Source organism: Xylocopa sonorina, chromosome 8, assembly GCF_050948175.1.
Source record: "Xylocopa sonorina isolate GNS202 chromosome 8, iyXylSono1_principal, whole genome shotgun sequence".
Classification (NCBI taxonomy): Eukaryota; Metazoa; Arthropoda; class Insecta; order Hymenoptera; family Apidae; genus Xylocopa; species Xylocopa sonorina.
In genome coordinates, this window is record NC_135200.1 from 10,826,011 (window position 1) to 10,847,034 (window position 21,024).

Sequence of the window (21,024 nt, forward strand, 5' to 3'; positions counted from 1 at the left end):
TGCAAATAGGATACCTTATGTTGATTCTTTAAATCGCATTCTACAGGTCCACCACCGGAGCCCCTACCACCTGTTCAACGAGATCCTTGCTCGCCATCTCCTTGCGGACCGTATTCTGAGTGTAGGAATATAGGTGGAAATCCTTCTTGCTCGTGTTCATTCTCTTATATCGGCGTTCCGCCGAATTGTAGACCAGAGTGCACGATTAATTCAGAATGCTCGAGCGCACTCGCTTGCGTTCGCGAGAAATGCTCGGATCCTTGTCCAGGATCCTGCGGTTTTGGAGCACGTTGCACCGTGTTGAATCATGTCCCGATATGCTCTTGCCCCGAGGGATACACCGGAGATCCGTTCAGCAACTGTGTACCCAAACCAATTATATGTAAGAATCTTTTCCTTTTTATTTGGAATGTTCGATTTAAAAAGTTTAGTTTCCGTGGTTCCACTTTGGGATCGCTCAGAATTATTTTTATCGTTCGAAATGAACTTCTCTTCGAGAAACGTAGTTATTAACGATCCAAAATTTGTACATAGCGGAGGAACCAGTGTCAGATCCTTGCAACCCTTCACCGTGCGGTGCAAACACAGTTTGCCGCGACGGAACTTGCACTTGTCTCCCAGAATTCCAAGGCGATCCATACAGTGGATGTCGTCCTGAATGCGTCATGAACAACGACTGCTCCCGCGACAGAGCGTGTTTGAGAAACAAATGCGTGGATCCATGTGTGGGAACTTGCGGGCAGAACGCAGAGTGTCAGACGATTAATCATATTCCAATGTGCAGTTGTCCTGCTGGCATGTCCGGGAATGCTTTCGTTTCGTGTTCTCCAGTTCAGGGTATAATATCAAAAATTTTATTCTATTTATTTTAAAGAATCTGATGGTATTCATTGCAAGTGTTTCGATCGTTTCTCGATCAGATGTCGTAGTACGGAATCCTTGCTCCCCATCGCCTTGTGGACCCAATAGTCATTGCCAGGAAGTGAACGGAATCGCGGTTTGCAAATGTGTAGAGGGTTTCATGGGCAATCCTCCCACTTGTCGACCGGAGTGTGTAATTAGCACGGATTGCGACTTGTCGAAGGCTTGTATCAATCAGAAATGCAGAGATCCTTGTCCTGGGACTTGTGGTTTGAGGGCAGAGTGCTCTGTGGTCAACCACAACCCCATTTGCAGGTGTCCTCAGAGTTTGACTGGTGATCCTTTCACTAGTTGCACTTTCATTGGTGAGATATTACCGTGAGATACATTCTTCAAACCAGTAACACTAATTTATACAAGGTTTTTAATTATCTTTATCAAATTTGCATCCTATACAGTCGAAACTGATGTAGAACCGATTAATCCATGCAATCCATCACCCTGTGGGCCGAACGCTCAATGTCGAGTCGTGAATCAAGCACCGTCTTGCTCGTGTTTGCCAGAATTCACGGGTTCTCCACCGAATTGTAGACCAGAATGCGTCAGTAACAGCGAGTGTACGATTCGTCAAGCTTGCGTGACTCAGAAATGCACCGATCCTTGTCCAGGTTTATGCGGTAATAACGCAGAGTGCAGTGTGTTCAGTCACACCCCAATTTGCTCTTGTCGTACAGGATTTACCGGGGATCCTTTCCTTCAGTGTACTCCCGTTCAAAGTAAGTTCGTCCCCTGTATTCTAATTATCGTCTGTAATTTGCTTTTTCGATTCGATTAATCTTCATTCCACATAATCCTTTATAGTTGCCGAAGAAAGACCTTCGCCCTGCACCCCGACACCCTGTGGCGCTAACGCTGTGTGCAAGGTGTCAGGGAACGCAGGCGCTTGCTCCTGTTTGTCTGATTACATTGGCAATCCCTACGAGGGTTGCAGACCGGAATGCGTCCTGAATTCGGACTGTCCAGCGAATCTCGCGTGCGTCAGATCGAAATGTCAGGATCCTTGTCCGGGTGCCTGTGGTCAGAATGCCTTGTGCAACGCCGTGAACCATCTGCCAATGTGCAGTTGCATACAAGGATACACGGGAGATCCATTTGTATACTGTGACTTAAGCCCAATGATCCGTAAGGGTTGATTTTATTCTTTCAAAGCAAAGTCCAAGTGTCGTAGATCTTAGAAAAGTGTTTTTAAACACTTCTCTCCATGTTTTTAAAATTTAAAGGAAACGTGACAATAATTAGACTTAGAAATCACCTAAGGATCTATGGCATTTGGCACTACTTCAGCCAAGAATCGTCTCAAAACTATCATTTCCCATCGAATTTTAGCGGAAGATGTGGTAAAAGATCCTTGCAACCCTTCACCCTGCGGGCCAAACAGCGAATGCCGCGTGAACAACAACCAAGCAGTCTGCTCCTGCCTCACGAACTATCTTGGCAGTCCACCAAATTGCAGACCGGAATGCGTAACCAGCGTTGAGTGTCCCTTAACTCGAGCTTGCGTGGTTCGACAATGCGTGGATCCCTGCCCCAACGTGTGTGGCGTGAACGCCAATTGCAGGGTCATAAATCACAGTCCGATTTGCTTCTGTAACAGCGACTACACGGGTGATCCGTTCACCAGCTGTTTCCGTCTTCCTGGTAGGATATAAAGAACATTTTCAGGAACCCAATGGATAGAGACATCCTTCGTTATATTCATTAGCAACTTTCTACGAAAGCTCCTCCAGATACGACATCACTGGTGCCAAGAGACCCGTGTTCGCCATCGCCGTGTGGTCCCAATGCGATTTGCCAGAGCGTGGGTCAGACTCCAGCTTGCACTTGCGTACCAAACTATCGTGGCAGTCCGCCAAACTGCAGACCAGAGTGTACGATTAATTCCGAGTGTCCTGGTAACCAAGCGTGTATTCGAGAAAGGTGCAAGGACCCTTGTCCAGGCTCTTGCGGCTTCAATGCTCAATGTTCCGTGTACAATCACGTCCCCGTTTGTTCGTGTATCGAAGGATACACCGGAGATCCTTTCAGTCAATGTAATCAACAGATGAAACCTCGTGAGTAACATTCTCTCAGAGATATTTTTAGTTCAGGTATTATTAATTGGATTTTTGAGGCTGATTTAAAATTCTTGATGTATTAGCTGAACCGACGGAAACATTCTTGTGTGGTTCATCGCCCTGTGAATCGAACGCTGTTTATCCTAGCGGTACCACCGGTTTCGAACCAGAGTGTGTACTTAACAATGATTGCCCTCGAGACAGAGCTTGCGTTAGGAACAAGTGCGAGGATCCTTGCATTGGCACGTGTGCAAGTAACGCAGTGTGCAACGTGATTAATCACGTGCCAATGTGCAGTTGCCCGCCTGGTTTCGAAGGAAACGCATTCGCGTTCTGTCGACCTGCGATAGGTATTGTTATAAATTTTTACTCTTCAGCCTTCAATTTCATTAGAGAAGTCAATTCAACCGAGTAAATAATGTTTCGACAGCCGAGCTTCCGTCTAATCCGTGCAGTCCATCACCTTGCGGACCCAACAGCCAATGTCGATCAAATAACGGTCAAGCAATCTGTAGTTGCGTGCCAGGTTACTTAGGAAATCCACCAAACTGTCGTCCAGAGTGCATAGTCAGCTCTGAATGTTCTCCCAACGAAAGTTGCACGAACCAGAAGTGCAGGAATCCTTGTATCGGCACGTGTGGCTTAGGTGCTCGTTGCACAGTCGTTAATCGTAATCCCATTTGTCACTGCCCTCAAGGATTTACGGGAGATCCTTTCGTCAGATGCCTTCCTCTTCGTAAGTTCCTCCTTTCAATTACCATATACACTCAAATACCCTCTCGAACAGTGTAGCTTCAAGGTTCAAATTAAATTTTTAGCACCAGTCCCGGTAGAACCTATAAATGTTTGCCAGCCGTCGCCCTGCGGGCCCAATGCTCAGTGTCAAATATCAGGAACTTCACCCTCCTGCACGTGTCTACCCGATTTTATTGGTTCACCACCGAATTGCAGACCGGAATGCGTCAGCAACAGCGAGTGTCTCAGCCATCAGGCGTGTGTGAACCAAAAGTGTAGAGATCCTTGCGTCGGTTCCTGTGGGGCGAACGCACAGTGTCGCACTGTCAGCCACACGCCTATGTGTTACTGCGAGAATGGCTACACTGGTGATCCGTTCACGCAGTGCTTCGTCAGACCCAGTAAGATTTCAAAACACCTAAAAAATTAATTATCACAAATTATTTAAGAACGTCATTGAAAGTATTACTGGCGGAGGATAGTAAGTACATTTCTGAAATATCTAGAGTTTCAGTAATACTTTCAAAGATTGAAATGCAATAATGACTCTTGATCTTTCGATTCCTTCGAATCAATCGCTAACACCTCGTGCAATTTTAGTCGAAAACATCCCAATGCAAGTGAATCCTTGCTTACCCTCCCCTTGCGGGCCCAACGCAAGGTGCACCGAAAGAAACAACGCGGGCTCCTGCGCGTGTCTCCCCGGTTACATAGGAAACCCTTACGAAGGATGCAGACCAGAATGCATCCTAGACTCAGACTGTTCGCCCATCCGTGCTTGCATCAATTCCAAATGCGTCGATCCGTGTCCAGGAACGTGTGGTACCAACGCGGAGTGTCGCGTTATCAATCACAGAGCCTCTTGCTCTTGTTTCACCGGGTACACCGGCGATCCTTATCAGTATTGTTCCATCCAACCGATTGGTAAGTCAATGTTAGCCTCGACCATTGATCCTTTAGCAATTACATCACGCAGAGGAATTATTTAACAAAATATCCTCCAGTTTCCGACGTCCCTGCGAAAGACCCCTGCGGAAATGCCCAATGCGGTCCAAACAGTCAGTGCAGAGTGATCAATGAGGTGGCTGTGTGCTCTTGCATGCCAAATTACATGGGTACACCACCTGGTTGTAGACCAGAGTGCGTTACCAGCTCGGAATGCGCCGTTGATAAGGCGTGCGTGGGACAGAAGTGCGTGAACCCCTGTCCCACATCTTGCGGACAGAACACTGACTGTAGAGTGATCAATCACGCTCCGCTTTGCAATTGTATGAGAGGGTACACTGGTGATCCGTTCACCGTGTGCTTCCCTGTTCCGTGTAAGTACCGCTGACCCTTTTCAATTTCTTTTTATTTGAGATAGGAGACAATGAGGATTCCAAGGAGTATAAATTATTCTATTTCGCGATCATCTACTTATAATTCCAATTTTAGGAAGAGATTGATTTAATGTGTATGTATTATGGTACTTTTAGTGACACCACCTATTGAGAATCTCCTTCCAAAAGACCCCTGCATTCCCTCCCCCTGTGGAGCTAATTCGGAGTGTCGAGATATTGGCGGAGTACCATCCTGTTCATGTCTAGCTACGTACACCGGAAGCCCTCCGAATTGTCGTCCAGAGTGCACGATTAATTCAGACTGCCCTCCAAATCAGGCTTGCACGCAGCAAAGGTGCAGAGACCCTTGTCCTGGATCCTGCGCCTCTCAAGCTCAGTGCACCGTTATCAATCATATCCCTACTTGTTCTTGTCTACCGGGTTTCACGGGAGATCCGTTCACCAACTGTTTCGTCGAGCCACGTAAGAACCCCACGAACGAATACCAAATTTTATACACACCTTCGAAAATGCATTGCACCCTCCGTGTTAACGGCACGATATTACAGCGCGACCTGTAGAAACCGACCCGTGCACGCCTTCCCCCTGTGGATCGAACGCCTTGTGTGAAAATGGCGCGTGCAGTTGTCTACCAGAATACTCTGGAGACCCGTACACCGGTTGCAGACCAGAGTGCGTTCTGAGCAACGAATGTCCAACCAACAGAGCGTGCGTTCGAAACAAATGCGTGGATCCTTGCGTTGGTATCTGCGGACAGAACGCAATGTGCAATGTGTTCAACCACATTCCTATGTGCAGCTGTCCTGCAGGCATGGCTGGAAATGCGTTTGTACTTTGCTCACCTGTTCAAGGTATGCTAGACGTTTCAACAGATTTTATTTAGATCGTTAATTCGATAAGAAAGTAATTACGATGGAAATCTTGAAACAATTTTAGTAACCACGGTCAGTGACCCTTGCAATCCATCACCATGCGGTCCCAACAGTCAGTGTAGGCAAAATAACATGCAAGCGGTGTGCTCTTGTATAAGTGGATACATGGGCGCGCCACCCACTTGTAGGCCAGAGTGTATAGTTAGCTCTGATTGTCCGTTGAACGAGGCTTGCTCCAATCAGAGATGCAGAGATCCTTGCCCTGGTAGCTGTGGCCTCAACGCAGTCTGCAACGTTGTCAATCATAATCCCGTGTGCATCTGTAGGGACAGAATGACTGGCGATCCCTTCGTCAGATGTTATCCAATGCGTAAGGATCTTTTAGAAAGCAATTCGAGCCTTCTGCTCTCAATAATATTCGAGAGATCGAAGCTGACGAAGTCTGTCTATCTATCTTGAAGCTGAGAAGCCTCCAGTTCCAACCAACCCCTGTCAACCGTCTCCCTGTGGACCGAACGCGGAATGCCAAGTAGTGAACGACCAACCATCCTGCTCCTGCGCCAGGGAATTCATAGGCTCACCCCCTAATTGTCGTCCAGAGTGCGTCAGCAACAGCGAGTGTCCCAATCAGTTCGCGTGCATCAATCAAAAGTGCAGAGATCCTTGTCCAGGTTCTTGTGGCGTTAATGCGATCTGTAACGTGGTCAGCCACACCCCAATGTGCGCTTGCACTGACGGTTACACCGGGGATCCGTTCACACAGTGCGCACCGCAACAATGTAAGAATAGAATACCAATTCGAACGCGATCTCTACGGGTAAATTAATTTCGAAGTCCCATAAACGAGACCACTGTTTAATCTTTTAGTCGACGTGGAAGTTAGCAGACCAGACCCTTGCACGCCATCGCCTTGCGGTGCGAACGCAGTCTGTAGGATACAACAAAATTCAGCGTCCTGTTCCTGCCAGAACGATTACATTGGAAACCCTTACGAGGGATGCAGACCAGAGTGTACCCTCAGCTCAGACTGTCCCTCTAATCAGGCTTGTATCAGATCCAAGTGCAGGGATCCTTGTCCTGGTACTTGTGGTCAGAATGCACAGTGCTACGCTGTCAATCACGCGGCCACTTGTAGCTGCTTCGAACGGTACACTGGTGATCCATTCGTTTACTGTAGCCCAGTCACGGAACGTAAGACAGCTTTAAAAAATCTAATCCGTATGAGAAAGTGTTTTCAATGCCAGAGATAGATGACAGATGATTCTCCTCTTGCAGAACCTGAACCTAATCTCGTTAACCCTTGCGAACCATCACCCTGCGGACCGTACAGCCAATGCAGAGAGAGCAATGGCCAAGCTACGTGCTCTTGTTTGCCAAGTTACATGGGAACGCCTCCTAATTGTCGTCCAGAGTGCACAGTCAGTTCCGATTGCCCGTTAAACCTCGCTTGCAGGAATAATAAATGCGTCGATCCGTGTCCCGACTCGTGCGGACAACAGAGCACTTGTAGAGTCGTGAACCACAGCCCCATTTGCAGTTGCAAGCCTGGTTTTACTGGCGATCCGTTCACGTACTGTTTCTTCAGTCCACGTAAGCGTATTGATGATTTACGATGTATCTATTTAGCGTTCCTACACTCAGAGCTTTGAGGTAATCGAAGTGAACGTGAAATTTTAGCCCAACCTGTCATCACAACACCGGTAGATCCTTGTATGAACTCACCCTGCGGACCCAACTCTCAGTGTCGCAATATTAACGGCTCTCCTTCGTGCTCCTGTTCGATCAATTACATCGGTGCTCCTCCTAACTGCCGTCCAGAGTGCGTGATCAACGCCGATTGTCCTAGAAATCAGGCCTGTATTCGCGAGAAGTGCCAGGATCCTTGTCCAGGATCCTGCGGAATTAATAGCGCCTGCGCTGTTCATAATCACGTCCCCGTTTGCACCTGTTTGGAGGGATACATGGGTGATCCTTTCACCAGTTGTCAACCAAAGCCAATGAGTAAGTTATTTGGGATGTAATACTGATAAAAACTAAGTAATAACGAGAGACAATCTCATTGATGAATCTGGGGTATTGAAACAGAAGCAGAAGAGCCCGTAACAGACCCCTGCAGAATGTCTCCCTGTGGTCCTAATGCCCAATGCGACAATGGCGAGTGTACCTGTCTCCCAGAGTACTCTGGAAACCCATACATCGGTTGTCGACCAGAGTGCGTGCTGAGTACAGACTGTCCAAATAACAGAGCTTGCATTCGCAACAAATGCGTGGATCCTTGTCCTGGAGCGTGTGGTCAGGGCGCTCAGTGCAACGTCATCAATCATATACCCATGTGCAGTTGTCCCCCTAGAACTAGTGGGAACGCTTTGATCGTGTGTTCACCTGTGCAAGGTACACATTGTTTTCTCTTTTCCCGTTTGTCCGTTATCCATCAATGAAACGTTCTAACTGGTATCAATTATCGAACCGTAGTTCCGACGACGACGAGACCTTGCAACCCGTCCCCGTGCGGTCCAAACAGTATATGTAGAGAAGTGAACGATCAAGCGGTGTGCACCTGCGCCCCAGATTACCTTGGAACCCCGCCTCTGTGTAGACCTGAATGCGTGATTAGTTCAGACTGTCGCAAGGATCAGGCTTGCGTGAACCAGAAGTGTAGAAACCCGTGTCCAGGGACGTGTGGCGTTCAAGCGACCTGTCTAGTCGTGAACCACAACCCCGTCTGCTCTTGTCCGGAGCGGTTCACGGGAGATCCGTTCATCAGATGCGAGATGATCAGTAAGGAGACCTTTAAATACCCTGCAATTCTATGTACAGTCTAACTCTTGCCCAGTGATCCTGAGGGATCCTCGATTATACCAAACTGTACATAAAATTTTTAAAGTAATTGCATATCAGTACAGTATTTAAGCGATACGAGTTAATGATACATGATCATTGACAAATTGTAGAAGATGTAATAGTGCCCACGAACCCCTGTCAACCGACACCCTGCGGCCCGTACTCCCAGTGCCAAGTGACCAACGACACCCCGTCCTGTAGCTGCCTGCCTGAATACACAGGCGCCCCGCCCAACTGCAAACCCGAGTGCATATCGAACTCCGAGTGCCCCAGCCACCAAACGTGCGTGCGACAAAAGTGCAGGGACCCTTGTCCAGGTCTCTGCGGAGAAAGTGCAGACTGCCACGTGACCTATCACGTGCCCAACTGCGTTTGCCCGACCGGGTTCACCGGAGACCCATATACTCGTTGCGCGTTCATAAGTAAGACACAGAAACGATAATCAGAAGAAATCTGTGCGCGTACCATCGTGTGGACCATTTAATCATGCCTTTTCACTGTTCTAGCTCGCGAACCGGAAACCTCGCCCTGCGCGGAGGGCACTTGCGGGACGAACGCGTTGTGTCGAGAACGAGACGGCACTGGCGTTTGCTATTGCCCCCCTGAATACGTTGGCAACCCCTACGTAGGCTGTAGACCCGAGTGCGTGATTAACCCCGATTGCCCGTCGAACAAAATGTGCGTGCGAAACAAGTGCCAAGATCCCTGCCCCGGAACCTGCGGTCAGAACGCTGAGTGCTCGGTCGTTAATCATCAACCATTCTGCAATTGCCGGGCAGGCTTCACTGGCAACCCGTTTGTCGTGTGCACCATGGATAGTAAGTAGAACGACCCTTCCATTAACTCCTGTCGCGGTTTTGTTCAAAGTTCTGTGCATGTTTTATTCTTTGTTAGAAGTGTAAAGAAATTTGATGACGATCGAATTAATGAAATGCAACTTGTTTTCCCAGTAATAGTCCCGAAAGAGAACGCGTGTAGCCCATCACCCTGCGGACCCAACAGTCAGTGCAAAGAGGTATCCGGCCAGGCCGTGTGCTCGTGTCTGTCGACCTATGTGGGCACACCTCCTGGATGTAGACCCGAGTGCGTAGCTAGTTCCGAGTGTCCCACTCAGCTCGCGTGCAAGGATTACAAGTGCGTGAACCCCTGTCCGAGTCCTTGCGGCCTGAACACGAAATGTGTGGTCGTGAACCACAGTCCCATCTGTAGTTGTATGCCTGGATACAGCGGAGACCCGTTCACCACTTGCACGCCAATTCCACGTAAGAGTAACGCCCTACGGTTTTCCATTTCAGTGGCTCGAATCGCGATCGTGTTCGTCTTCCTTGAATCCTACCAACACGAAGAATGATCAAGACATTAATTGCCACTTTTAGCCGCCATGATCCCTGGCCCAACGGAAAGAGACCCCTGCGTACCATCCCCGTGCGGTACTTTCGCGCAGTGCAGAAACGTTCGCGGTTCTGCTGCCTGTAGCTGTCTAGAAGGCTACACTGGCCAACCACCAAACTGCAGACCCGAGTGCACGATCAATTCCGAGTGCCAGAGCAACATGGCCTGCATCAACATGAAGTGCAGGGACCCCTGTCCCGGTTCCTGCGGCTCTGCCGCGACCTGCGCAGTGGTTAACCACATTCCCATCTGCAATTGCCCCGAAGGTTTCACCGGAAATCCATTCACTATGTGTCAATTACTGCCAGCCACTCGTAAGATATTTATCCTTGCTCAGCCTCGAATTGTTTGCATCCGTTTGGTATCTTTTAGTCTGTTATTTCAACTCCTTCAACTTTACAGCTGTCCCACAGACACCAGTGGAAGACGAATGTGCCCTGTCACCGTGTGGCCCCAACGCAGAGTGCGCGAATGGCGTTTGCACGTGCTTGCCCGAATTCCAAGGAAACCCATATTTAGGATGTCGACCCGAGTGTGTACTAAACACAGACTGCCCTCGAGAGAGAGCCTGTTTGCGTAACAAATGCACGGACCCCTGTCCTGGAACTTGTGGCGTGAACGCTGTTTGCATGGTCATCAATCACGTGCCCATGTGCAGCTGTCCTGGAAACATGACCGGCAATGCGTTCAGTCAGTGCACCCCTATGCAAGGTAGTCAGACTCCCAAAAGAAAACCTATGATATTTTATGAAATTTTCCGTTCCTTCGACAAACAAGAATTTTTTGAGTAATTGTTTGTGTTTGCGTTAGACGTGATACCCATCAACCCCTGTAGCCCGGCACCCTGCGGACCCAATAGCGAATGCAGAGTCGTGAATGGTCAGGCGGTTTGCTCCTGCGTCAGAGGATACTTGGGAAGCCCACCCACCTGTAGACCCGAGTGCATAGTGAGCACGGATTGTCCTCAGAACGAAGCCTGCAGCAACCAAAAGTGCATGAACCCCTGTTTAGGAACCTGTGGTATCGGAGCCAAGTGTAGCGTTGTCAACCATAACCCAATATGCAGCTGTCCGTTGCGTTACACGGGCGATCCGTTTGTGCAATGCGTGCCTTTCTGTAAGAATCCCTTCCACCTATGATTCATCAATTCTTAGACGCGATTATGTAGCACGAACCTGTTCCACGGAAATCTAAATTTTCTATTTTAGCGGAGGAACCGGTAGTACCGGTAGATCCTTGCCAGCCATCACCCTGCGGTCCCAACTCTCAGTGCCAGGTGGTCAACGACTCACCCTCGTGTTCCTGTTTGCCAGAATTCTCTGGCAGTCCACCCAACTGTCGCCCAGAATGCGTCAGCAATAGCGAGTGTCCTGGTCAGCTAGCTTGCATCAATCAGAAGTGCAAAGATCCTTGCGTTGGGTCTTGCGGAGCCAGTGCCAACTGCCACGTAGTCAGTCACACCCCCATGTGCACTTGTTTGCCCGATCACACTGGCGATCCCTTCACTCAATGCGTTTTCAAAGAACGTAAGGCTCGTTTCTCGAAGCAAAGATTTCGGTTCCAACCATCTATTGTCGCGGTGTATTCGTTAAGATACTTGGTCCCGTTTTACAGCGGCAGTTGTACCCGTGCCTGTCAACCCCTGCAATCCATCCCCTTGCGGTTCGAACGCCGTTTGCAAAGAACTGAACGGCGCAGGCTCGTGCGCTTGCATCGCTAATTACATTGGTAATCCGTATGAAGGATGTCGACCAGAGTGCCTTTTGAATTCCGATTGTCCTGCCAATCAAGCTTGCATGAACAACAGGTGCAGAGATCCCTGTCCAGGAACCTGTGGTCGCAACGCAGAATGTTACGTTCTCAATCATTTACCAGTGTGCGAGTGCTATCCTAGACACACTGGCAATGCCTTTGTTCTTTGCACACCTATGCAACTAGGTACGTTTTGTAGAAATATAACCCTGTACTCTCTATCGTGTATTTAGTTGGTTCTGTGCAATGTAAGGGTTGTGTGCCTATTGATTGTTCCCTCGCAGAAGTCGATCAAACGACCAGCCACCCCTGCAACCCATCACCCTGCGGACCCAACAGTCAGTGCAGACCAATCAACGGGCAGTCAGTCTGTTCGTGTTTACCTGAATTCATAGGCAGCCCACCAACTTGTAGACCAGAGTGCACGCTTAGTACTGAGTGCGCCTCGAATCTGGACTGTATCAACCAAAAGTGTAGGGACCCCTGTCCTGGATCCTGCGGATCGAACAGCAGATGCGAGACCATCAATCACAGACCGATTTGCTCCTGTCAACTTGGCTTCACTGGCGATCCATTCGTCGCCTGTTTCGATTTGTCAAGTAAGTCCCTCGTTATCTCCAACGGAGGTACATCTCATTAGAAACTACCCTTGTAAATTGTTTGATATCTAAATATCTATCGTAGCTGAAAAACCTGCACCAAGTCCACCATCAATAAACCCATGCGTACCATCACCGTGTGGGCCCTACTCTGAATGTCGCAACGTGAATGGCCAGGCTTCGTGTGCCTGTTTGGCAGAGTACATGGGAACACCACCAAATTGTAGACCAGAGTGTATAAGAAATTCAGAGTGTCCCAATAATCAGGCTTGTATTCAGAGAAAGTGTCGTTACCCGTGCGATGGAGTTTGTGGTTTAGGCGCTCAGTGTTCCGTGGTTAACCATATACCTATGTGCACGTGTCCTGAAGGATTCTCTGGGGATCCTTTCGATAGATGCTTAGTTGTTACAGGTATAGAACACTCGTTTCACATATGCAAACGATTCGACCTATAATTCTCTTGTACTGTGTCAATTTTAATATCAATTTTATCCAAACAGTGGAAATGGCTAAACCCGAAGACGCCTGCGCAAATTGTGGTTCAAACACACAGTGCGTTGGCGGAGTTTGCACTTGTTTGCCAGAATATCAGGGAGACCCTTACTTGGGCTGTCGCCCAGAGTGCGTCCTGAACTCAGATTGTCCTAGAGACAGAGCCTGTATTAAGAGCAAGTGCAACGATCCTTGCGCTGGCACCTGCGGCCAGAATGCCTTGTGTTCCGTAGTAAATCATATCCCAGTTTGCACTTGCCCATCAGGAACTTCAGGAAACGCGTTCGTAGTCTGCTCCACCATTCAAGGTACAATGGCAGAACTAACCTTTACTGTTCTATCCTTTTCAAACGATAGACTGTTTAATTCACGATCATTTCGATTGACAAATAGTTCAAACACCGAAAGACCCGTGCAACCCGTCACCCTGCGGACCCAACAGCCAGTGCAGAAAGATAAACGACCAAGCAGTCTGCTCTTGCATCCCTGGTTACCTGGACGCGCCACCCAATTGTAGACCCGAATGTATCCTTAGCTCAGACTGTCCATCAAACATGGCTTGTAATAATCAGAAATGCGTAGATCCTTGTCCAGGAACTTGCGGAATAAGCGCTGAGTGCGTGATCGTAAATCATAATCCGATCTGTAGCTGCCCATCCGACCTGGTAGGCGATCCTTTCTCGATGTGCATTAGGAAACGTGAGTACTGAAACATGGTCATAAAAATCATTTACATATTTTTTTACCAGTAAACAGACAAGTCATTGTTTTCTATCTTCTTTGATAGCCGAAGAACCACCCATTCAGAACCCATGCGTGCCATCACCCTGCGGTCCCAACAGTAGGTGCCAAGTCGTAAACGATTCGCCTTCCTGTTCCTGTCTACCCGAATTCCTCGGATCCCCACCGAATTGCAAACCAGAGTGCATAAGCAACAGCGAGTGCTCCACCCATTTGGCCTGCATCAATCAAAAGTGTCGCGATCCTTGTCCCGGTTCCTGTGGCTCCAACGCAGAGTGCAGAGTGATCAGTCACACGCCCATGTGCGTCTGCTCTTATGGTTTCGTTGGTGATCCGTTTGTGCAATGTGTTCCAAAACAAGGTAATTGAATTTTCACGCCATCGATCATATTATGTATCAAAATCGATCGCTCTTGAAGCAAGGAGTATAAAAACGATGGTTTTGTAGAAGTCCAGTACACCCCAGACAGACTTACCCCTTGCGTACCATCCCCTTGTGGCTCAAACGCGATCTGCAATGAACTGAACGGCGCAGCTTCCTGTAAATGCTTCCCTGATTACATTGGCAACCCCTACGAAGGCTGTCGACCAGAGTGTATCATCAATTCCGACTGCACAGCCGATCAGGCTTGCGTTCGATCGAAATGTCAGAACCCTTGTCCAGGATTCTGTGGATACAACGCTGTCTGTCAAGTTGTCAATCACGCGCCGCTATGCACCTGTCAAAATGGATACACTGGCGATCCATTCGTTCAGTGTAACGTTATTCTAGCACCACGTGAGTGATCAGCACGAATTACGAATACGATACAAACGATAGGATGGACGACGATCAAAATGGTCTTTAAACGAGAATATTTTTATAGCAAAACCAGCTGATCCTTGCAATCCATCTCCCTGCGGTCTGAACAGTCAGTGCCGCGTGTCCAATGGACAAGCGATTTGCTCTTGCTCGGCTACGTTTATGGGAGCTCCACCGATGTGCAGACCAGAGTGCACAGTCAGCTCTGACTGCGCCACGAATCGCGCCTGCAAGAACCGCAAATGCGTGGACCCCTGTCCTGGTATCTGCGGTATCAACGCTAGATGCGAGGCGATCAATCACAGTCCTATTTGCAGCTGCAACATGGAATACACTGGCGATCCGTTCGTCAGATGTTTCAAGGTTCCAAGTGAGTAACTTGGTCACAGAACAAAACATCTTCCAAGAACTCTTCTGATCGAATCGATAACGTCTTCCTGCAGCCGTTCCCGAGCCAGTGAACCCCTGCGTTCCCTCGCCCTGCGGTCCGTTCTCCGTGTGTCGCGTCCTGGGTAACGCAGAGCTGCCAAGCTGCTCCTGCATGGACAATTACATGGGCACCCCACCAAATTGTCGACCAGAGTGCACCATCGATTCAGAATGCGCCAGTAACAAAGCTTGTCTCAGACAGAAATGCACGGATCCTTGTCCAGGTTCCTGTGGCACGGGAGCACAGTGTTTGGTGGTGAACCATATGGCCGTGTGTACTTGCCCCAAGGGCTACACCGGCGATCCATTCGTCAGATGCTTCCTAGAATCTCCTCGTAAGCATCCACGATCAATTCCTCGTTTTATAAAGAAGAGAAGAATGTTGAAATTTAATGGAACTCTTTTTGATAGCCCCAGCGCCAGTACCCCAAGACGCTTGCAATCCTTCGCCATGCGGATCGAACGCGGTGTGTCGCGACGGTGCCTGTACTTGTCTGCAAGAATATCGTGGCGATCCTTACTATGGATGTCGTCCAGAGTGCGTTCAAAACCCAGACTGTCCCCTGGACAAAGCTTGCAACCGCAACAAGTGTTTCGATCCTTGCGTCGGTGTCTGCGGTCAGAACGCTGAATGCGTGGTCATAAATCACACTCCAATGTGCAGTTGTCCCGACGGCATGTCAGGAAACGCGTTCACCAATTGTTACCCGGTGAAAGGTGAATCATCGTTTCATCTTTAAAGGGACCATCTTTTAGATTTGATTTAAAGTATCCTTTACGCCATCGTTGCAGACCCAGTGGTAGTAGAACCGTGCAACCCGTCACCTTGCGGTCCCAATAGTAGATGCCAAGACTTCAGTGGACAGGCAGTCTGCTCTTGCGCCCCTGGTTACATCGGGAACCCTCCAGCCTGTCGACCAGAGTGTATCGTTAACAGCGATTGTCCATTGAACGAGGCCTGCGTGAACCTGAAGTGTAGCGACCCTTGTCCTGGCTCCTGTGGAGTGTCAGCTCGCTGCCAAGTGATCAATCATAATCCTATTTGCAGTTGCCCTCCAGTTTTCACCGGGGATCCTTTCGTTCGTTGTATATCCAGACGTAGGTGTTTCCCATTTTTGTTCAATCGAAAAATCTTGACGGAAATTGAAACGGAAATTGAATTATCTTAAAGCTGAAGAACCAGTTCAACCGACGAATCCTTGCCAACCATCACCGTGCGGCCCTAACGCAGTCTGTCAAGTGACAAACAATTCTCCATCGTGCTCGTGTATGCCAGAGTTCACGGGAACACCTCCAAACTGTAGACCAGAGTGTATAAGCAACAGCGAATGCGGCAGTCACCTGGCGTGCATCAATCGCAAGTGCAGGGATCCTTGTCCAGGCTCCTGCGGCTCCAACGCGGAGTGCCACGTGGTGAATCATGTTCCCGCGTGCACTTGCGCGAAGGACTACACGGGAGATCCTTTCGTTCAGTGCGTTGTCAAGCAACGTGAGTGTCTTGGCGATTTTTCGATCAAAATTCGATTTAGGTTTGCAAATGTTGGTTCCTTGAATTCATCGCGTTGTTCCTTTTAGCGGAGCCGACGGTTCCGACTCGACCCTGTCAACCATCTCCGTGCGGAGCTAACGCAATTTGCAGGGAACAGAATGGCCTCAGCTCTTGCAGCTGTTTAGCAGAGTACATTGGCAATCCTTACGAGGGTTGTCGTCCAGAATGCACGCGTTCGTCGGATTGTCCTTCTCACTTAGCTTGCATCAGATCCAAATGTCAGAATCCTTGCCCCGGTTCTTGCGGTGCGAATACCAACTGCCAAGTAGTGAACAACTTACCGGTGTGCACTTGTATCCAACAGTACACTGGCGATCCGTATGTGAACTGCGTGTACAAGATTCCCACAAGTGAGTAGTCTGCACGTGTTGGATACGTCATTTTTATTCCAGTCTGGAGAGATAGATCAACTAGAATACTTTACAGCGGAAGGAGAAGAAGAGGAAGACGCGTGTCAGCCGTCTCCTTGCGGTCCTAACAGTCGATGTCAGAAAGTGAATGGACAAGCAGTGTGCTCTTGTCTTCCCCAATACGTAGGAACCCCGCCAAACTGTAGGCCAGAATGCGTAGTAAACTCAGAATGCAATTCGAACCTTGCTTGCGTCAATCAGAAGTGCAAGGATCCTTGTCCCGGCATCTGTGGTCAGAACGCCCAGTGTAAGGTCGTCCATCACAGTCCCATTTGCAGTTGTGGAAGCGGTTTAACCGGAGATCCGTTCGTTTATTGCTTCCCCATGACGAGTAAGCTAGTAGAAGGATTTCTTTGACCAATTTCATTGAGAAGCCTTCGTGCGATCACCTCGCGATTTAATTATCTTCTCACAGCATCAAAACCAGAAGACCAGTACCCGAAGGACCCGTGCATCCCATCTCCATGCGGTCCAAACGCGATGTGTAAGCCTCTTGGTGATACACCAGCCTGCACTTGCGTGAACAACTACATCGGAGTGCCGCCCAACTGTCGACCAGAGTGTTCCATCAATTCCGATTGCACAGCTGACAAGGCTTGCATTCAGGATAAATGTAGGGACCCTTGTCCAGGATCCTGCGGTGTGAACGCGCGTTGTACGGTCGTGAACCATACTCCAGCGTGCACTTGTCCCGAAAGCTACACTGGCGATCCGTTCACCAGCTGTTCGCCAGTCTCTGTGCCGCCTAGTAAGAATTCGAATGATTTCACCAAAAATCTCGTGACGCTCGAGAAAATGTGTACATTGACCCGCTTGTTCCAGTCACGGAAGCCCCGACAGACCTGTGCAATCCGTCACCGTGCGGACCAAACGCGCGATGCGACAATGGCGTGTGCACTTGTATGCCTGGTTACCTGGGCGACCCGTACACGATCTGCCGCCCCGAGTGCGTTATCAATTCGGACTGTTCGCGAAATGAAGCTTGCTTGTTGCACAAATGCAGAAACCCGTGCGCAGGCACTTGTGGAACAAATGCGGAGTGCAACGTAGTTAATCATTTGCCTATGTGCAGTTGCCCCAGAAATACCACGGGCAATGCTTTCGTTTCGTGTAACCCTATTCAAGGTTTGTCTAGTAGTTCTGGTCGTCTTCTTGAAATTTAAAGAAAGAAGATTAATCAGTAACTGGGTTAACAGGAGATAGTATATTGATTACTTTTGCGATAGAAACTACCATCGTTGACCCGTGCAATCCATCCCCTTGCGGCCCGAACAGCCACTGTCGCGCCTCCAATGGTCAAGCCGTGTGCAGCTGTGTCACTGGATTTAGAGGAACGCCGCCATCATGTAGACCAGAATGCGTTGTTAGCACCGACTGTCCACGTAACAGAGCTTGTAGTAATCAGAAGTGTATCGATCCTTGTCTCGGTGCTTGTGGACTGTCTGCACAGTGTTCTGTCATCAATCACAATCCAGTGTGCAGCTGCTTCGAGCAGTACACTGGGGATCCGTTCGTTCAATGTATCCCGCACAGTAAGATTCATCTGTGTTTCATTCATTTTTCGTATTCCTTCCATGGTGTTTTCAAGGTTTTGTAAAAACTGAAATTTCCTTTTAGCCAAAGAGCCAGAAGTCCCAATAGATCCTTGCCAGCCGTCACCCTGCGGTCCAAACGCTCAATGTCAAGTGACGAACAACGCGCCCTCTTGCTCTTGCCTCCCTGAATTCTTAGGAACTCCACCCAACTGTAAACCTGAGTGCGTGAGCAACGCGGAGTGTCCAACGCAGCAGGCTTGCATCAATCAGAAGTGCAGAGACCCTTGTCCCGGTTCCTGCGGCAGAAACACCGAGTGTAGAACCATCAGTCACACGCCCATGTGCACTTGTGCCAACAATTTCACCGGAAACCCGTTCGTGCAATGCTTACCCAGACCACGTAAGATTTTTCCCCTTCTGATCATCAATGATTAGCGCGATGTACCGTTTGTTTAAAGAAAATTGCGTGATTTCAATTTTGTTTCGCTTGTAGCTGAAAATATTCCTCAAAAAACGAACCCCTGTCAACCGTCACCCTGCGGTCCGAACGCCATTTGCCGCGAATCTTATGGCTCTGCTCAGTGTACCTGTTTACCCGACTTCTACGGCAACCCATACGAAAATTGTCGACCAGAGTGTCTTATCAGCTCCGATTGTCCGTTTAACCGTGCCTGTATAAGGAACAGGTGCCACGATCCCTGTCCAGGAACCTGTGGCTTCAACGCCGAGTGCCAAGTGGTCAATCATATCCCAGCTTGCAGTTGTAGAACAGGATACACTGGTGATCCGTTTAGATCTTGCAGCGTGTCCAAACTGCCTCGTAAGTCCTCCCTGGAATCATATAGAATATTCAGTCACGCAAATTTGGATAGTCAATGGTTTAAACGTAAACGTGTCCCAATAGTTTTACCAAGCTCTTCGAATCCGTGCGAACCATCGCCCTGCGGACCAAACAGTCAGTGTCGCAACGTGAATGGTCAGGCCTCGTGCTCCTGCCTCCCTAGTTTCAAGGGCACCCCTCCAAGATGCAGGCCAGACTGTGTCGTCAGCTCGGAGTGTCCCAGTAATAGAGCTTGCGTGAATCAGAAGTGCGTCGATCCTTGTCCTGGAGTATGTGGAATTGGTGCACGATGCGAGACCTTCCATCACAGCCCCATTTGTACCTGTGCCACTCATCAAACGGGAGATCCGTTCGTTAAATGCTTCGACATCTCTAGTAAGTGTACGACCCAAACGAAGAGAGATACTCGTTTGGTATCACGTTTCTTGGATCGATTCCTGACTTGACGCCGTTTCTAGCACCTCTGCCACCTGTACCTGAGAACCCATGCGTACCATCGCCCTGCGGCCCGTTCTCGCAATGCCAAGACATAGGAGGCGTTCCATCCTGTTCCTGTTTGCCAAATTACGTTGGCTCGGCCCCGAATTGTCGCCCAGAGTGTTCCATCAACACGGATTGCACCAGCGATAAGGCTTGCATCAGGGAGAAGTGTAGGGACCCGTGTCCTGGATCCTGCGGAACGAACGCGTTCTGCAATGTCATTAATCATACACCTGTTTGCACTTGTCCAAGGGATTACACAGGAGATCCCTTCACCAGCTGTCGCGTTATGCCACCGCCACGTAAGATCGTCTACGATTCAATTGAAGTGATTGGATCCCCACAGAGTGACGGTGTTTAATCGGTTCCTTTTTGTCGATATTAAAATACAGCTGTCATCCCACCACCCTCAGACCCGTGCAACCCGTCACCTTGCGGACCCAACGCTCTGTGCCAAAACGGAGTGTGCAGCTGCGTAAACGAGTACCGCGGCGATCCCTATCAGGGTTGTCGACCAGAGTGCGTTCAGAACTCAGACTGCACCTACGACAGAGCTTGCTCCAACAACAAATGCGTGGACCCATGCACTGGAATCTGTGGCCAGAATGCTGAGTGCGTCGTGGTCAATCATATCCCCACTTGTAGCTGCGCGCAGAACCACGAAGGTGATCCGTTCACCCTCTGTAAACCTGTTCGAAGTGAGTTCTATTGTTCTTGGATAATTTTGAAGAAGAGTTGAAAGTTCAAAGCGATCACGATATTAATTAATGTGCAATAGAACGCGTGAAACCCTGCGAACCCTCGCCCTGCGGACCCAACAGTATTTGCCGCGAGTTCGGCGAGCAAGCCTCCTGTTCCTGTCTCCCTGGATACTTCGGAACTCCGCCCAGCTGTAGACCCGAGTGTCTGGTGAACTCTGACTGCGAGCAGAGCAGGGCCTGCGTGAACGAACGCTGCCAGAACCCCTGCGAGAACGCTTGTGGTCAGGGAGCGTTGTGCACCGTGCGCAATCACAACCCTATTTGCAGTTGCCCCGTTCAATATTCCGGTGACCCGTTCGTCAGCTGTTTCCCTATCCGTAAGTAGCCCAGAAATGTCGATTATCATCGGTGCTGTCTGTAATGTTCTTCGTCACCATCTTTTCCCTCGCATGTACCGCAACCATCTGCCCCAACCCTTCCACGAAACACCCTTCGAAGAACAGCCATGCCCCAGAATTTACCTCGAACAGCACCGAT

General features: G+C 49.2%; 1 protein-coding gene across 1 annotated transcript in view; it reads left to right on the forward strand.

Moving 5' to 3' along the window:
- Positions 1 to 21,024, forward strand: part of Dpy (fibrillin-like protein dumpy) — a 106,713-nt gene that overhangs the window by 74,619 nt on the left and 11,070 nt on the right. The window contains 51 exon segments of the mRNA XM_076899974.1: positions 47 to 382; positions 535 to 837; positions 921 to 1,226; positions 1,320 to 1,637; positions 1,723 to 2,043; positions 2,248 to 2,559; positions 2,640 to 2,972; positions 3,059 to 3,330; positions 3,411 to 3,711; positions 3,794 to 4,111; positions 4,311 to 4,634; positions 4,715 to 5,029; positions 5,186 to 5,512; positions 5,599 to 5,901; positions 5,987 to 6,292; positions 6,384 to 6,701; positions 6,790 to 7,113; positions 7,198 to 7,512; positions 7,600 to 7,923; positions 8,008 to 8,313; positions 8,395 to 8,700; positions 8,874 to 9,185; positions 9,270 to 9,581; positions 9,714 to 10,025; positions 10,140 to 10,469; positions 10,558 to 10,866; positions 10,966 to 11,271; positions 11,364 to 11,681; positions 11,770 to 12,093; positions 12,192 to 12,506; positions 12,592 to 12,918; positions 13,008 to 13,307; positions 13,393 to 13,698; positions 13,787 to 14,101; positions 14,189 to 14,518; positions 14,607 to 14,912; positions 14,986 to 15,306; positions 15,383 to 15,688; positions 15,764 to 16,069; positions 16,143 to 16,460; positions 16,547 to 16,885; positions 16,959 to 17,261; positions 17,346 to 17,678; positions 17,753 to 18,055; positions 18,157 to 18,462; positions 18,548 to 18,865; positions 18,959 to 19,285; positions 19,370 to 19,681; positions 19,765 to 20,088; positions 20,179 to 20,484; positions 20,565 to 20,864. Of these exon segments, the coding sequence (XP_076756089.1) occupies positions 47 to 382; positions 535 to 837; positions 921 to 1,226; positions 1,320 to 1,637; positions 1,723 to 2,043; positions 2,248 to 2,559; positions 2,640 to 2,972; positions 3,059 to 3,330; positions 3,411 to 3,711; positions 3,794 to 4,111; positions 4,311 to 4,634; positions 4,715 to 5,029; positions 5,186 to 5,512; positions 5,599 to 5,901; positions 5,987 to 6,292; positions 6,384 to 6,701; positions 6,790 to 7,113; positions 7,198 to 7,512; positions 7,600 to 7,923; positions 8,008 to 8,313; positions 8,395 to 8,700; positions 8,874 to 9,185; positions 9,270 to 9,581; positions 9,714 to 10,025; positions 10,140 to 10,469; positions 10,558 to 10,866; positions 10,966 to 11,271; positions 11,364 to 11,681; positions 11,770 to 12,093; positions 12,192 to 12,506; positions 12,592 to 12,918; positions 13,008 to 13,307; positions 13,393 to 13,698; positions 13,787 to 14,101; positions 14,189 to 14,518; positions 14,607 to 14,912; positions 14,986 to 15,306; positions 15,383 to 15,688; positions 15,764 to 16,069; positions 16,143 to 16,460; positions 16,547 to 16,885; positions 16,959 to 17,261; positions 17,346 to 17,678; positions 17,753 to 18,055; positions 18,157 to 18,462; positions 18,548 to 18,865; positions 18,959 to 19,285; positions 19,370 to 19,681; positions 19,765 to 20,088; positions 20,179 to 20,484; positions 20,565 to 20,864 (16,032 nt within the window).